Source organism: Phyllobates terribilis, unplaced genomic scaffold, assembly GCF_046119375.1.
Source record: "Phyllobates terribilis strain yellow unplaced genomic scaffold, ASM4611937v1 Scaffold_12__6_contigs__length_324123572, whole genome shotgun sequence".
In the NCBI taxonomy this organism is placed as follows: domain Eukaryota; kingdom Metazoa; phylum Chordata; class Amphibia; order Anura; family Dendrobatidae; genus Phyllobates; species Phyllobates terribilis.
The window spans coordinates 241449099-241466105 of NW_027362772.1; the positions used below are offsets into that span (position 1 = coordinate 241449099).

At 44.4% G+C, this 17007-nt stretch overlaps 2 protein-coding genes across 3 annotated transcripts in view; one reads left to right on the top strand and one right to left on the bottom strand.

Moving 5' to 3' along the window:
• LOC141172476 (putative oxidoreductase YteT) overlaps window positions 1–888 on the top strand; it is a 253248-nt gene extending 252360 nt beyond the window's left edge. For both annotated transcript variants that reach the window (XM_073656744.1, XM_073656743.1), the window contains one exon: window positions 576–888. In XM_073656744.1, coding sequence (XP_073512845.1) covers window positions 576–701 — 126 coding nt within the window. In that variant the 3' untranslated portion in view covers window positions 702–888. The remainder of the gene's footprint in view (window positions 1–575) is intronic.
• A 5298-nt stretch (window positions 889–6186) lies between these two features.
• LOC141171767 (uncharacterized) overlaps window positions 6187–17007 on the bottom strand; it is a 179263-nt gene continuing 168442 nt past the window's right edge. Inside the window, exons 24-25 of the mRNA XM_073655411.1 lie at window positions 7565–7716; window positions 6187–6760 (exon numbers count right to left, since the gene is read on the bottom strand). Coding sequence (XP_073511512.1) covers window positions 6710–6760; window positions 7565–7716 — 203 coding nt within the window. The 3' untranslated portion in view covers window positions 6187–6709. The remainder of the gene's footprint in view (window positions 6761–7564; window positions 7717–17007) is intronic.

Below are 17007 nucleotides of genomic sequence, written 5' to 3' on the forward strand. Positions count from 1 at the left end.
ATTATACTGACATGTGAAGGGGGCCTCATTGTCTGCAGCACTAACATCTCGTTAACAGCACTGCAGCCAATAAGTGAGCTCTGCCCGAGTATACAGCACGAGCCGCTTACATTCGCTGAGCTCACTGATTGACAGAGACTCAGCATTGGACCCGGGGAGGGTGAGTAAAGTAAGTTTTTTTTTTTTTTTTCACATAAACTTAATTCCCAGAGATCAGACCTCAATAATCAAAGGGATATGCAATAATTTTATGAGAAAGCCCCTTTAGTGGATGAAAAAAGACCCCAAAAACATATTTTACAGACAAAACATAATAGATGCTAAGGTAAGGTGCCAAGAAATAATGAGTTTGGCTTTTATCCTAAGTCACGTGACAAGACTCGTTAAAGGGTCGATATTGACTTTTAGGATTGCTACTTCCAGTAGGTGGCGCTAGAGTTCCTGTGTTCTTCCTCTTTGAAGAGAAAATTTGTATATGAAATAATGAGTGTTCTCTTGTCTGTATAATCACAGAAAATAAAAGTTTAAAGTAAAAATCTTGTTATTCTAATCTGATCTGTGATTGCTTCCAACAGAATAATGACCCGTCACTGATTATTACGGGACCTGATGATACTCTTCAAAGCCACTTGTTGGTGTTTCAGGCTGAAAAATCGAGAAGGGAAAACTCCGTGGTGCATATAGATAAGGACGGACAATAAGGAATGAAGATTTTCAAATCCAGACGAAAGCCCCTGATTACACTGCAAATGTGGGCTGCTGATGCCTTACACTGAGTCTGATTATTGGGTGGGCCATGCGTTCATTTGGTTAACAACACTCCCACATTGTGAGCCCCTGTGAAAGGCAATGTTTCCAAAGAAGATAATTAAAAAAAAAGAAAACATCCTTGTTTTCTTTGTTTTGTTTTTATTTCCCAGAAACAGCGCCATCCTTGTCCTCAGGCTGTGTCTGGTAGTGCAACTTCATCACATTCACTTGATTAAGGGATGAAATGCAACAACAAATCCAGGACATCTTGAGCATGGAAAGACCCAGCTCACCTCACACTTCCCTTGGATGAAAATCTGACGTCCGGGGGAGGCGTGAGAGCAGAGGTCCGTATCGGCCACGAACATAACAATGTCACGCAGGCACCAGCCGAACCATTGCTGAAAACGCTGGATCGGCACCGCTGCAGGAGATGATGATCCGTTTTAAAGGGGTTGTCCACCTTTTGGATAAACCTTTCTTAAATGCTATAATCCCCTGTGTAAAATCTAAAAAAAAACAAAAAAAAAAAACAGATCCTCGCCTCCTGCGCCGGTGCCGATCCAATGTTTTCAGCACAAGTGCAAGATGTGACCATTTGTATTTTTTTTTTCTATTATACACAGGGAATTATAAATAGGGTTTGTCCAAAAAGTGGACAACCCATTTAATAATAGGTCATTAGGTTGATGTTCAAAACCCCTGGGCTCCAGTAACCTGCTACCTTTCCACAGCGGCACATATTAATGACAGTTCAATAGCAAGATCCATTTTTAATTCATGGACCCAAGAGGTAAGGGGGTCACTACCAGCTCTAAAGCTGGAGGAATTATGCATTATGAGGCGCTGTTGGACTGCAAAGGACCCATGTATTGTTCTTGTACAGGGGCCTCTGCTGTGGACGTATGATGTGTTGATGGCACCACCTTGTAGTAAAGGTTAGATAGCAGATATATAATGGCTCTAATGCTTCCTTCCCAGGTTACATCATATTTAGTTCCAATATGGAAGCCAAATGGTAATGAATATGGGCCGCCGCGGCTGTGGAGCAGGTTTGTCATTTCTTTTGAATGTACTGTATATATCTGGAAGAAATGGTTTATGCTTTGTATTTTAATAAAGCAATATACTGTATGGAAATCAATTGTGCACAACTTTTTGTTTTAAGTAAAAAAAATATATACTGTTAATTGTTTTCCCTAAAAAAAAAATAATCCAAGCTGGGAGTGGTGGTCAGAAACCCCAGAGCAATCAGGTGTAATCGCATTGTGCACCCATTCATGTAGCCTGCCGTGGTCTCTGTAGGGGAAATATAGCCTAAAGAGACTTCTTTTCAAATGTATAGCAGATCGTATAATACATTGATGTGGAAGCGGCTACCACCCGGGGCCCCTCTAAAGGGAATCCCAATTGGGGACAAATCCCTCCTGTTATGGTAATTGATTATATGGACAGTGATTTTCTTCAACGGGTTGTTCCAGTTACAAGAGCACCAGTCTTCGCTGCGCTACTTGTGAGGCTAGAACTGCCTAAACTATATTCTTAAGGCTAGGGTTACACCAGCGTATAGTCTCTCATCCGAGACAATCGGGTTAATTATGCAAATCACACTCTGATCAAACTTTGATCAGAATGTGATCATAGTGTGATCCAATTTTCTTGGATGAGAAAAATTCTCCATCTTCTCGATTCTGTGAGTCCGTTGAAATCAGACTGCACTCAGATGTCATCCGAGTGCAGTCCGATGTTTACCACAAACTCACCGACTTGCATAGCCGAGTGCGATCCGAATATCAGATCCAGCTTGGGCATGCTGCAATTTTTTCTTCAGACCTGCTTAGTCTGAAGGAAAAATCAGACATGTGCACTGACCCATAAAATAACATTGGTCCAGGTGCGATTCGATGTTTTGTAGGATAGCACACGGGCCGAAAATACAGCCATTTACACAAGTCCTAAGGGAAAGGAATTTCGCAGGTGTTAGGTCAAGTATTTGTGGAACTTGGAAAAGACAAACTATGACACTAGCTGTAGGGGTAGTAAAGTACAAAGAAGAGGTCATAGTGTGCATTGGGCATCACCAGTATAAGGAAATGGAGAAGATACAGAAAAAGCGGAAGTGCTCTCCTGATGGTGTAGACAATCATATGGCCATGCCAATATAGTAATGGGGTGTCACAGCCTATGGTCCCATCAGAATCCAGCCGCTGGATGGAGTCTCAGAAAATGAGTTAATACAACTGACGCGCCCCCTGGGCCATGTTCTGTAGCGTTGCGCACGCGGGGAATACCCGGAGCCGGATCTGTTGGGGGTGGTAGTCCTCGTGGCGGTGACCCGGTCCGTGCCCAGGGTGTCAAACTAAGTGGCGATGTTTTTAGTGGCAGATGTGATATTGTTCGACTACGCCACCCGTTGAATGCGGTTACGAAACCGCCGCTGCAGGGCAGACCGCTGAGGCCGGTGGTACAGTTGTGCAGCGTGGGTAGTATAACCCCCAACGGGAGGGGTATGGCCTCAGGGCAGCGGACGTGGATGATGGGGATGGTAAAATTGCACGCAGGCACCAGGAACCACTCAGAGACGGTGCGGTGTAGTTCAGGGTCTTTACTGGTGACAAAGATAGACCCTCCCGGGAGTACTGGCTAGCGGTCGGGGTCTGGTCAGTCCGTGAGCAGACAGGATCTCCCCTGGCCAGGCGGAGTTGTAGGCCTCCCCAACTAACTGTACTCTTCTTGGCTACCTTGCTAGAAGCGGGTAAAAGTAGCCCACGTCCCTGAGTGTACCGTGTGGTGCTCACCCGTATGGCCGGTGACTCGGGGCCTTCTGGTAGCCTCCGCTCCACGACGGCGGTGCTGGTCCCTTGCGTGTGACCGTGCCTTCGGGTTTCTTGGCCAGAGGACCTGAAATCCCCTGCCGGTCGGTTTCTGCTGCTGGGTATGGAACAGTCCCCACAGCCTCGGACTCCGTGTCCGGTGAGATCTCTTCAGTCCGGACGAGCTCTACAGCTTCCAGTCCCGGACTCCTTTTATCACTGCTCCCACAGAGCTCCTGTTCTTATTTTCCCTGCAACTGCTCCACACCAGACCAGACTGTGTCTCTGTCTCTGTCTGTGTTCTTTTTTCTAACCCCACCTCAGCCCCAGTTTATATAGGGGAAGTTCTTCCCCTCCCAGGACTGGGCAGGAGGTGTGGCATGCTTAGGATTCCTGACCAGGAGACCTCCCACCTGCTCACAGACGTAATATTGCTATTACTGTGGTAACCAGACCCCTGGGGTTCCACACAACAATAGTCACAGTGCTCGGCTCTACCTCTAGTTACAAATCAGAGGCCGTGGAGTCCGATAAAGCGAACCCCTTTACTGGACTCTATTACCAATAATTTTCTATATTTATGGCAGGCAGCACCGAGCAAGGTGAGTATTGTTGTATAATTAAGTCATCAAGTACCGTTGGTTACTGCGCTCAGCAGGAAGCTGTATGTCTGATGGAAGGAAGATATCTGGCAACTCACTAAGCGCAGGCGCAACAGTGCTGTGCAGTCACTTGAGGGCAAGATCCTTGTCATTATGCACGAGACATCAGTCCTCACATCAAGTTAGGTGATTATTCATGTAAGGCCACGTTCACACTTTCAGTATTTGGTCAGTATTTTACATCAGTATTTGTAACCCAAAACCAGGAATGGGTGAAAAATCCAGAAGTGGTGATGTGTTTCTATTATACTTTCCTCTGATTGTTCCTCTCCTGGTTTTGGCTTACAAATACTGATGTTAAAAACTGAACGTGTGAACGTGGGCTAAGGGGGATAGTATCTGCTACATAGGTGCACACATACACTGTGCCGCAATCAAGTCATTAAAGGGCATTCTTCCCTACCAGTCCACATATGCGCATGCGCCAGACAGCACTTAAGGTAAATAATAATCGAATAATAATAATCAAAGACAATAAAGGTGCAATGTACCGGTGTGCATAGGAAAGGAGAAGCCACATGTAGCCCCCTGTGATATGATGTTAAAATGTTCATATAAACCTGGATACAGACATGAGACCACTGGAGACTTGATGACGCGAGACACGCATGCGCAGGCTGGCTAGGGTTGCATTAGCTGCAGACAAAAAATGAAGCAAGGTAATAAACTCATGAGGGAGAGCCTCTGATGATAAGACAATCAAGTATCTACAAGGAATAGAACAGAGGTATAGACATGACCATACAGGAAACCATGCGGAACAGTATACATATGTGCAAAGAGATTTTATCCCTACAGAAGGAACACACTAGCATACCAAAGTAGCCCAGGAGAGGCATGTTTGATAAGTATAAGGATAGGTACTCATCAGAAAAAGGTCACCTTGCCGTGGTTGATGGGCATACATGAATTGGCCAATTTATGCGCTAAGAACCTTCATGTAACTACATTCTATTTAGCATTAATGCAGTTTAGATCTCATGCACTCGGTGTGTTTGCATATATCTTTACAGAGTGCTGCTGTGTTCCTTCCTTTTTTTTAGAATACCCAAGTAGACCTGTAGTGATTACTCATTAGTAAGGTAGTGAGTATGCCACTCATTATGAGTGGCATAAGACCACATATACAGAATAAGGAAGCATTTGTTATGACGTGTTGGTGCATAGCGGGTAAACAGCCTGTGGATTATATGACAGAGAAGCAACAATATTACTCCAATTTCACCAATCCCAATTGGGCCCCATATAGAGAGAAAGGGGAAAAATACTTGCCAAAGAACCCCTTTAAATAAATGCTGTGATCGGTTCCAGAGCTGCTCCACTTCAGTTGTCAGGGTTTTTCCTTTTTAGAAAAAAACTGGAAAAGTATATAATAGTATAATCTCCAACAAAAGGTGTAACCTAGGATGTCAATGCTGCAAGGCAACAGGGCTGCCCACTAAGGCTATGTGCCCACGTTGCAGAAATGAAGCAGAAAATTTCTGCTTCATTTCTGCAAGTCCTCTCCCGGAAAAACGCATGCGGAATTCCGCACGCGTTTATCGCGCGTTTTTCTCGCGTTTATCGCGCGTTTTCCACATGCGGAATTGCCTTGCGTTTTTTATGCATTGGACAAAGGCAATTCCGCTTGCGGAAACGCAAAATTAATTGACATGCTGCGGATTATTGAACGCAGCATAAACGCTGCGGAAAAATCCGCAGCATGTGCATAGAACTTGCGGAATCCCATTGGGGACCATGGGGTGCGGATTACCAAGCGTTTAACAAGCGTTTCCGCTGCGGAAATTCCGCATCAAAAACGCTTGTAATCCGCAACGTGGGCACGCAGCCTAAGCCCCCCAAGCTGTACACACCATGCACATCTCCAACAACGCCGCGCACAACAGTGTGTACCCGATAGTCAAAAACAACAATCATTTGTAGATTTAATTTTTTATTATTTCTATATTTTTTGTCTGTTGCTCATCATTTAGTAGTAAAATATAGTTCAAATGTAAATAGGCTTAAACAAATTCAGCATAGTAATAATTTACAACTATACATCATTTTTGTTAATGAATACAAAATATATTATATAAGTGCAAAAGGAGTACAAGTCTGTACTTCATTACCTCTAATAAGCAGCACATTGAGTTCATGAAAAATACGTTTAGTTTTTTTTTATGGTTTATATATTACTCTAATAACATAAAAGTATAACATAAAAATCAAAAAAATATTGTTTATAATAAAGAACATATAAGAATCCAGGACAAATAATGTGCAAAGTATGCAATGCCATAAAATATCAGATAAGACGACATTTTTTGGCTAATCGTTTCACTCTAGATTTTCTTCTCTCCTTTTTTTAAATTACATTCATAGAAGTAAATTCGATTATGTTGAAGACAACATAGAGCAGTGCCAATCCTCAGTGTCAGTGCTGATCCTCAGTTTCAGTGCCGATCCGCAGTGTCAGTGCCGATCCTCTGTGATGTTTTTCGATCACATTTGTTCCTTAGTGGCTGCCACCATTTCTGGTCTCTGAATTTTGAACTGTGTGAAAATAAGTTTAGAATTATTGTTTTAAAATCTTAAAGGGGATTTTCACTCAGAATAAAAAATAAAATGTTGCTTTACTCGTAGAGTTCATTTAAAGTATTCTACTTTCTTTTGCTTACTTTAGTTACACAATGGTTAGAGGCCATAAAAAAGCTGTGTAGTCAGATCTTCAGTCATGTATTACTCTCCTTCCACCACTATTGAAAAAGTAGTTTTGTCTCATTACAAACACATTTTCAGCCACAATTGTCCTCTCATAGTTCTGACAGCTCTGCTGTAGAGCTGTGCCTGTCTGTAAACAACACAGTACAGCAGAGTTGAATCTTGTCTCATTGCAAACACATCAGCTCTGCAGTACTTCCCCTTTCCCCACACTGGCTGACTATAAGATGGAAGCTGAAGCACATTGAGAGGACAACTGCTGCTGCAAATGTGTTTGTAATGAGACAAAGTTCACTTCTCCTGTACTGTGTTAGTTTTGATCTCACTGCAGCGCTGTGTGTGACTATGAGAGCAAAGTGTCAGCCATTACATATCTCACACTGGTAAAGCCCTCTTCATTTAAAATAATCTCTGGAGGCAGATTATCCGGGAGATCCGCCCATAGATCTTAACAGCTCATTTACATATAACAAAAATGTAAATTTCTCTGGAATAAGATATCGGATCGCCGATATCAAGGTATCATCTTATTCACCTTCCTATGATCTGCGTGTCCATATAGATGGCTTAGGAGGGATGATTCTACTGAGAGATTCCCTTTAAGTTATATTTAATTTAAAAAAAAATTTTCTTTACTGTTTGTGAAGTATCAACTTTGTCCAGTGTGGGCTGGAATGATCCTGCCGAGAGGTCACTGCCTGAAGACGCTGATGAATTTGTTTCAAGATCGTATTTTCCAGATTTAGTTGATAAGTTGGGAAAATTCGCTCTGACAAACGCATCCATATCTAGAATGAGAGAAAGAAAGGTAAAAGTATAATATATTAGAAATTAATTAATTTATGGTTTCCTGCTCTTCTGTAATGCGGAGGTATAAGCATTTAATTCAGAGGATTATTTTCAGCAATTATCATGTGGCACCCCTGCGGGTTCAGTCGCCACAGAGGTACTGCATCTCACCCAGAGGTGTGGTGCCCCACTCTCAGGTAAGGAAGGAGTACTGCCCGGGACCCAAACACCTGCATCCAACACTACATCATTCCAGGCCAGCAGGCGGGGCAAGATGCATACGTACAGTGCTGAGCCCTGTCCCTGGTTGGAAGGGGGGGGGGGACCAAGAGAGGGGGAACCATGTAGTGGGTGTGGGTGGAGGAAGTAGATCAGGGGAGCACCTTCAGTGGGAGTATAAGAAGGGAACCATCATGAAGGAATCAAGTCAGTCTCTGGAGAGAGTTCAGAGGATAGAGAGTTGGGAGCAGGAGCTCTGGAGGAGTGGAGAAAGGAGCAGGGCCTAGTCTGAGAGGCCCAGGAGGAAAGACTGAGAGAAGAGGACGGGAGCAGAGGGAAGGCTCCAGAGACAGGGGGGATCCCAGGGGCACGGTGAGTGTGGAAGCCACTCGTGCGCCCGAATCTACACGGACGTGGAGGGATCAGGCCGCAGAGGGGACCGGCACCTAAACTAGTGGAGAAGAATCAGGCTCAGCTAGATAAACCGAGGCTGCTGTACTTACAGCGTCGAAAAGGTGGCCGCATAGGGTCCAGGGGACTGCAGGTCGCCCGACAAGATCTGAGGCTACCGGCTTGGGACACTGATTGTGAGGCGCAGGGCAGGAGGGTGAGAGCCAGCTCAGGAAGACGACCGAGTTAGGAACATAGAACGGGGTCCCGTTTAAGTACTCCTGAAATACCTGAGAGCTGCTGAACCCCTTCCTTGGTGAACGCGGGACGACGTGGGAGGTTATAAGCTGGCAGTTGTAACCTGGAGCAGCGTGATAACTGTGAGTAAACCTTGAAGACTGCACCCCACTGTGTCCTGGAATTATTACTGCGCCATCACCTGCACTACACAGCACCAGCAACATCTACATCATAACATCACTATACTGCCCTGGAGCTAAGCTCTGCCTGTGGAGAGCTGAACCAACTCTGCTGCGTCATCATCAGCTCCAGAGGATCTGCACCACAGCGGCAGCTCCATATAGCCGCATACCACAGGTGGCGTCACAAACATCTCTAAAAAATTTATTCCCCTTTTACTTTTTCCCTTTAATTGACCGCCCTGGGTCACGGACCGGGTCACTGCCACTGTGACATCCCCCAGCACCGACCGGCCCAGCTACAGAGTACCCCACGGCCCAGGGGGCGTCAATCACTTCTAAAGTTTCTTCTCATGTAGGGACACACCCTCTTGACAAATAGTAACATGTAGTTGTTATACATTTCCAGGAGTAACATCACAAAAGCAATTTTCTAAGGGAAGAGGCTCAAGAAGTAAAATTTTATGGGAAATACAGGTAATGGCTCCAAGAAGCAACAAATGGTGAGGGGAAAAATGAGGGAATGCATAAATATAATTAATACCTCCTGAAAAACGCATAGTGACATAAATACAGATCTCACCCCCAATGTGCGTGTTCTTCTGAGAGTGGAAGGGCTTAATTGTACCTCTACACCCAATATCTAGCATTACCTTATATATATAAATCCACAGCTAATATCACCTTATTTATCACATCCACACCAACTTAATTTCTGCCCCATGTATTCCAGATACTCTGTGTGATGACAGTGTATCACCAATAAGAGTATAGAGAACATGTGAGTCACTTACAAATCATTTATAAAATAACAGAGAAGGGACGTTTCACTCAATGAGAAGCCAGACATGCTACGAAACCCCATTTCTAAGCAGTTCGTGATCTTGAGGACTGTATTCCTGGGTTGGAGTCTGTATTGCACCCACTACCATACCTTTTCTTTTTATTAAAGGGGTTGTCCAGTCTCATCACATATGTAATGGAGACAAAAGAGCCTCTAAGAGGATTCTTACAGGATGCTTCAAAGATAGAGAAAGATTACCATCTGCTGGTCAGGCACAGTCATGCGGAAACGAGATGTACAAGAGAAGTTGAAGGGGGAGCAGATTTAGATGCTGGACCCAGTCAGGTGACTTCCCAGAAGGAGTTCCAAGGTACAAGAGGCCAGCGCTCCAAGCCTGAGGGGTTTTTGGCGCCAAGCAGCAGAGAGGAGCAGACGTGCTCCCTGCATGTTGAGAAGCCCCGCATGGCAGGCCTAAGCCGGAGGCCTGCGAGGTGCCACAGCCGGGCGCCGGTGGATGAGCTCTGGATGCCTCACCGATGTGACCCGAGTGCTGTGCCTACTGAGAAGAGTCGGAACCTGCTTGCGGTGCTGAGTGAGTTCGCGGAACCCGACGTCGCCCCCCGACAGACGAGGTCTGGACCCCCTATCCACGGCTTGAGAGACTGCCTCCAACGGCCAGGAAGAGAGGAGTTGGGAGACTGCTGAGCCAGAAAAGTCACGCCAGTGAAAGCAGAAGAGCTGCATACGTGAACAGGGCCGTCACTTCTACTGTTCACTCACGGTACCGGGGCCAGTTGGGTTTAGGTACTCAGGTTGGGAGGGGAACAGATGAGGTGGAAGAAGCTAAACTTGCTTTAATTGATTTTGTCCGGAAAAGACTTTCGGCCTAGCGGGAATAACCGGTGACCCCCGCTAGGGCCATATACTGAGATAAAGAACTAACGTGGTGACTCCCTGGCTGGGTACACCACATTACTTTGAGAGACTTCGTATTTTGCTAATATTTCAAATTACCGTTCAATACCCTTGTTGTTATCCCCTTGTTCAGAATACCTGTTTTATATATATATATATATATATATATATATATATATATACAGTTATATGAAAAAGTTTGGGCACCCCTATTAATCTTAAGCTTAATGTTTTATAAAAATTGGTGTTTTTGCAACAGCTATTTCAGTTTGATATATGTAATAACTGTTGGACACAGTAATGTTTCTGCCTTGAAATGAGGTTTATTGTACTAACAGAAAATGTGCAATCTGCATTCAAACAAAATTTGACAGGTGCATAAGTATGGGCACCCTTATCATTTTCTTGTTTTAAATACTCCTACCTACTTTTTACTGACTTACTAAAGCACTTTTTTTGGTTTTGTAACCTCATTGAGCTTTGAACTTCATAGCCAGGTGTATGCAATCATGAGAAAAGCTACTTAAAGTGGCCACTTGCAAGTTGTTCTCCTGTTTGAATCTCCTCTGAAGAGTGGCATCATGGGCTCCTCAAAACAACTGTCAAATGATCTGAAAACAAAGATTATTCAACATAGTTGTTCAGGGGAAGGATACAAAAAGCTGTCTCAGCGATTTAACCTGTCAGTTTCCACTGTGAGGAACATAGTAAGGAAATGGAAGAACACAGGGACAGTTCTTGTTAAGGCCAGAAGTGGCAGGCCAAGAAAAACATCAGAAAGGCAGAGAAGAAGAATGGTGAGATCAGTCAAGGACAATCCTCAGACCACCTCCAGAGAGCTGCAGCATCAACTTGCTGCAGATGGTGTCACTGTGCATCGGTCAACTATATACAACGCACTTTGCACAAGGAGAAGCTGTATGGGAGAGTGATGCGAAAGAAGCCGTTTCTGCAAGCACGCCACAAACAGAGTCGGCTGAGGTATGCAAAAGCACATTTGGAGAAGCCAATTTATTTTTGGAAGAAGGTCCTGTGGACTGATGAAACCAAGATTGAGTTGTTTGGTCATACAAAAAGGCGCTATGCATGGCGGCAAAAAAACACAGCATTCCAAGAAAAACTCTTGCTACCCACAGTAAAATTTGGTGGAGGTTCCATCATGCTTTGGGGCTGTGTGGCTAATGCCGGCACCGGGAATCTTGTTAAAGTTGAGGGACACATGGATTCCATTCAGTATCAGCAGATTCTTGACAATAATGTTCAAGAATCAGTGATAAAGTTGAAGTTACGCAGGGGATGGATCTTTCAGCAAGACAATGATCCAAAACACCGCTCCAAATCTACTCAGGCATTCATGCAGAGGAACAATTACAATGTTCTGGAATGGCCATCCCAGTCCCCAGACCTGAATATCATTGAACATCTGTGGGATCATTTGAAGAGGGCTGTCCATGCTCGGTGACCATCAAACTTAACTGAACTGGAATTGTTTTGTAAAGAGGAATGGTCAAAAATACCTTCATCCAGGATCCAGGAACTCATTAAAAGCTACAGGAAGCGACTAGAGGCTGTTATTTTTACAAAAGGAGGATCTACTAAATATTAATGTCACTTTTCTGGTGAGGTGCCCATACTTATGCACCTGTCAAATTTTGTTTGAATGCAGATTGCACATTTTCTGTTAGTACAATAAACCTCATTTCAAGGCAGAAACATTACTGTGTCCAACAGTTATTACATATATCAAACTGAAATAGCTGTTGCAAAAACACCAATTTTTATAAAACATTAAGCTTAAGATTAATAGGGGTGCCCAAACTTTTTCATATAACTGTATATATATATATATATATATATATATATATATATATATATATATATATATATATATACAGTACAGACCAAAAGTTTGGACACACCTTCTCATTTAAAGATTTTTCTGTATTTTCTTGACTATGAAAATTGTACATTCACACTGAAGGCATCAAAACTATGAATTAACAAATGTGGAATTATATAGTTAACAAAAAAGTGTGAATCAACTGAAAATGTGTCTTATATTCTAGGTTCTTCAAAGTAGTCACCTTTTGCTTTGATGACTGCTTTGCACACTCTTGGCATTCTCTTGATGAGCTTCAAGAGGTAGTCACCGGAAATGGTCTTCCAACAATCTTGAAGAAGTTCCCAGAGATGCTTAGCACTTGTTGGCCCTTTTGCCTTCACTCTGCGGTCCAGCTCACCCCTAACCATCTCGATTGGGTTCAGGTCTGGTGACTGTGGAGGCCAGGTCATCTGGCGTAGCACCCCATCACTCTCCTTCTTGGTCAAATAGCCCTTACACAGCCTGGAGGTGTTTTGGGGTCATTGTCCTGTTGAAAAATAAATGATGGCCCAACTAAATGCAAACCGGATGGAATAGCATGCCGCTGCAAGATACTGTGGTAGCCACACTGGTTCAGTATGCCTTCAAGTTTGAATAAATCCCCAACAGTGTCACCAGCAAAGCACCCTCACACCATCACACCTCCTCCTCCATGCTTCACGGTGGGAACCAGGCATGTAGAGTCCATCCGTTCACCTATTCTGCGTTGCACAAAGACACGGTGGTTGGAACCAAAGATAACAAATTTGGACTCATCAGACCAAAGCACAGATTTCCACTGGTATAATGTCCATTCCTTGTGTTCTTTTGCACAAAAATGTCTCTTCTGCTTGTTGCCTGTCCTTAGCAGTTGTTTCCTAGCAGCTATTTTACCATGAAGGCCTGCTGCACAAAGTCTCCTCTTAACAGTTGTAGAGATTAGTGTTGAGCCACCCCCGTAGTGTTCGGGTTCGGTTCGGTTCGTCGAACACCGGGATGTTCGAGGAACTGTTCGTCGAACTGTTCGTCGAACACCTTAGAACACCGTCGAACACCGTTAAAACCAATGGCAGGCAAACAAAAACACATAGGAACACATAGAAAACACCTTCAAAGGTGTCCAAAAGCTGACAAACTGCTCAGAAGACGCTTTCTTTAAAAAAGCCGGCCGGCAATTCAGCAGCGGCATACACCGGTACCCGACAATTTAGACATGAAGGAATAGAGCATCACACATAGATTAGATAGATAGAAACATGTCAGTCACATATATATGAAGTACAGTGACAGTGTTGCTTACTGTACTTGTCATTTAGTGTAAAGGATTTATTAAAAAATATAATAGTGTTTTCGTGCACCGTCTCTTTAAAAAAGCCGGCCGGCAATTCAGCAGCGGTACCCGACAATTTATAACAGACAGAATAGAGCTTCACACATAGATTAGATAGATAGAAACATGTCAGTCACATATATATGAAGTACAGTGACAGTGTTGCTTACTGTACTTGTCATTTACTGCAAAGGATTTATTAAAAAAAATAATAGTGTTTTCATGCACCGTCTCTTTAAAAAAGCCGGCCGGCAATTCAGCATCTGTACCCGACAATTTAGAATAGAAGGAATAGAGCTTCACACATAGATTAGATAGATAGAAACATGTCAGTCACATATATATGAAGTACAGTGACAGTGTTGCTTACTGTAATTGTCATTTAGTGTAAAGGATTTATCAAAAAAAATAATAGTGTTTTCATGCACCGTCTCTTTAAGAAAGCCGGCCGGCAATTCAGCATCTGTACCCGACAATTTATAACAGACAGAATAGAGCTTCACACATAGATTAGATAGATAGAAACATGTCAGTCACATATATAATAAGCACAGTGATAGTGTTGGTTACTGTACTTGTCATTTAGTATTAAAATAAAGGATTTATTATTAAAAAAAATTGGCGTGGGATTCCCCGTAATTTTAGTCTCTAGCGGAGGTTAAGCAGACGGCTGGGGCAGATGTTTGAAGCCTGGGAAGGGGGTAATACCCACGGAGCTTCCCAGGCTACTAATATCAGCCCCCAGCTGAATACCTAGCCTTTACTAGCTATTAAAATGGAGGACCCCCCCCAAAAAAATGACGTGGGGTCCCCCCTAATTTAATAGCTAGCAAAGGCTAGGCAGACAGCTGGGGGCTGATATTAATAGCCCAGGAAGGGAGCCATGAATATTGGCCCCCTCCCAGGCTAGAAACACCAGCCGTCAGCCGCCCCAGAAATGGCGCATCCATAGGATGCGCCAATTCTGGCACTTAGCCTCGCTCTTCCACGCTGCCCTGGTGCGGTGGCAGGGGGTAATAGGGTTGGGGTTGATGTCAGCTTATAATGCCAGCTGACATCAAGCCCAGGTTAGTAATGGAGAGGCGTCTATAAGACACCCCCATTACTAACCCCATAGTCAAAGTTAAAAAAAAAACACAAACACCCAGAATAAAGTCCTTTAATTGAAATAAAGACACAATTCTTTATTGTTCTAAATTAAACCATACTTACCATCACGCCCATTCCAGCTGAAGCCAACGATCTCCTGCAATAAAAGAAAAATAATAAAGCAACCTCATCCTTACCTTTCCATGGTTCCCAGGACAGCTCCAGCTCTGCTACATCGAGATGACAGGCTGGACCGCAGCAGAACGCTGCCATCCAGCCTGTCATCCCGCGGACACTGAGAAGCGCAGGCATGCTTGCGCTCCTCAGTGTCTGACTGTGATGGCATCCAGATGAGCCGACAATGAACTCGGCTCACCTCATGTACGTCACTGACAGCGTGGGAAAATTCTCCTGCACTCAGCGCTTCAGCGTGAGAATTTTCCCACGCTGTCAGTGACGTGCATGAGGTGCGCCGAGTTCATTGGACATGACCTCGGCTCATCTGGATGCCGTCACAGCCAGACACTGAGTAGCGCAAGCAAGCCTGCGCTTCTCAGTGTCTGCGGGATGACAGGCTGGATGGCAGCGTTCTGCTGCGGTCCAGCCTGTCATCTCGATGTAGCAGAGCTGAAGCTGTCGTGGGAGCCATGGAAAGGTAAGGATGATGTTGCTTTATTATTTTTCTTTTATTGCAGGAGATCGTTGGCTTCAGCTGGAATGGGCGTGATGGTAAGTATGGTTTAATTTAGAACAATAAAGAATTGTGTGTTTATTTCAATTAAAGGACTTTTTTCTGGGTGTTGTGTTTTTTTTAAATACTTTACTAGAAATTCATGGTGGTCATGTCTAATATTGGCGTGACCCCATGAATTTCGGGCTTAGGGCCAGCTGATAATGCCAAGCTGGCCTTAACCCCTTTATTACCCAGTGAGCCACCGCACCAGGGCCCTGGATGAGTTGGGTACAGCGCCAGAAGATGGCGCTTCTATGAACGCGCCATTTTCCGGGGCGGCTGCGGACTGCAATTTGCAGCGGGTGGGGCCCAGAAAGCTTGGGCCTCCCTGCGCTGCGGATTCCAGCCCCCAGCTGCCTAGTTGTACCTGGCTGGACACAAAAATAGGGCGTAGCTCCACGCATTTTTTTTTTAGATTCATGAAATTCATGGAATAATTAAGAAAAAAAGGGCTTCCCTATATTGTTGTGTCCGGCTAGGTACAAATAGGCAGCTGGTGGTTGGGAGCAGCCCGTTCCTGCCTGCTGTACCTGACTGGACACAAATATAGGGCGAAGCCCCACATCAATTTTTTTTTCATTATTTCATGAATTTCCTGAAATAATTTAAAAAAAATTGACGTGGGGCTTCGCCCTATATTTGTGTCCAGTCAGGTACAGCAGGCAGGAACGGGCTGCCCCCAACCACCAGCTGCCTATTTGTACCTGGCCAGACACAACAATATAGGGAAGCCCTTTTTTAAAAAAATTATTTCATGAAATAATTAAAAAAAAATTGACGTGGGGCTTCGCACTATATTTGTGCCCAGCCAGGTACAGCAGGCAGGGACGGGCTGCCCCCAACCACCAGCTGCCTATTTGTACCTGGTTGGACACAACAATATAGGGAAGCCCTTTTTTTCTTAATTATTCCATGAATTTCATGAAATAATTAAAAAAAAAAATGCGTGGGGCTTCGCCCTATTTTTGTGCCCAGCCAGGTACAACTAGGCAGCTGGGAGCTGGAATCCGCAGCGCAGGGAGGCCCAAGCTTTCTGGGCCCCACCCGCTGCAAATTGCAGTCCGCAGCCGCCCCAGAAAATGGCGCGTTCATAGAAGCGCCATCTTCTGGCGCTGTACCCAACTCATCCAGGGCCCTGGTGCGGTGGCTCACTGGGTAATAAAGGGGTTAAGGCCAGCTTGGCATTATCAGCTGGCCCTAAGCCCGAAATTGATGGGGTCACGCCAATATTAGACATGACCACCATGAATTTCTAGTAAAGTATTTAAAAAAACACAAACACCCAGAATAAAGTCCTTTAATTGAAATAAACACACAATTCTTTATTGTTCTAAATTAAACCATACTTACCATCACGCCCATTCCAGCTGAAGCCAATGTCTTCTGCAATAAAAGTAAAATAATAAACCAACATCATCCTTACCTTTCCATGGTTCCCACGACAGCTTCAGCTCTGCTACATCGAGATGACAGGCTGGACCGCAGCAGAAAGCTGCCATCCAGCCTGTCATCCCGCGGACACTGAGAAGCGCAGGCTTGCTTGCGCTCTG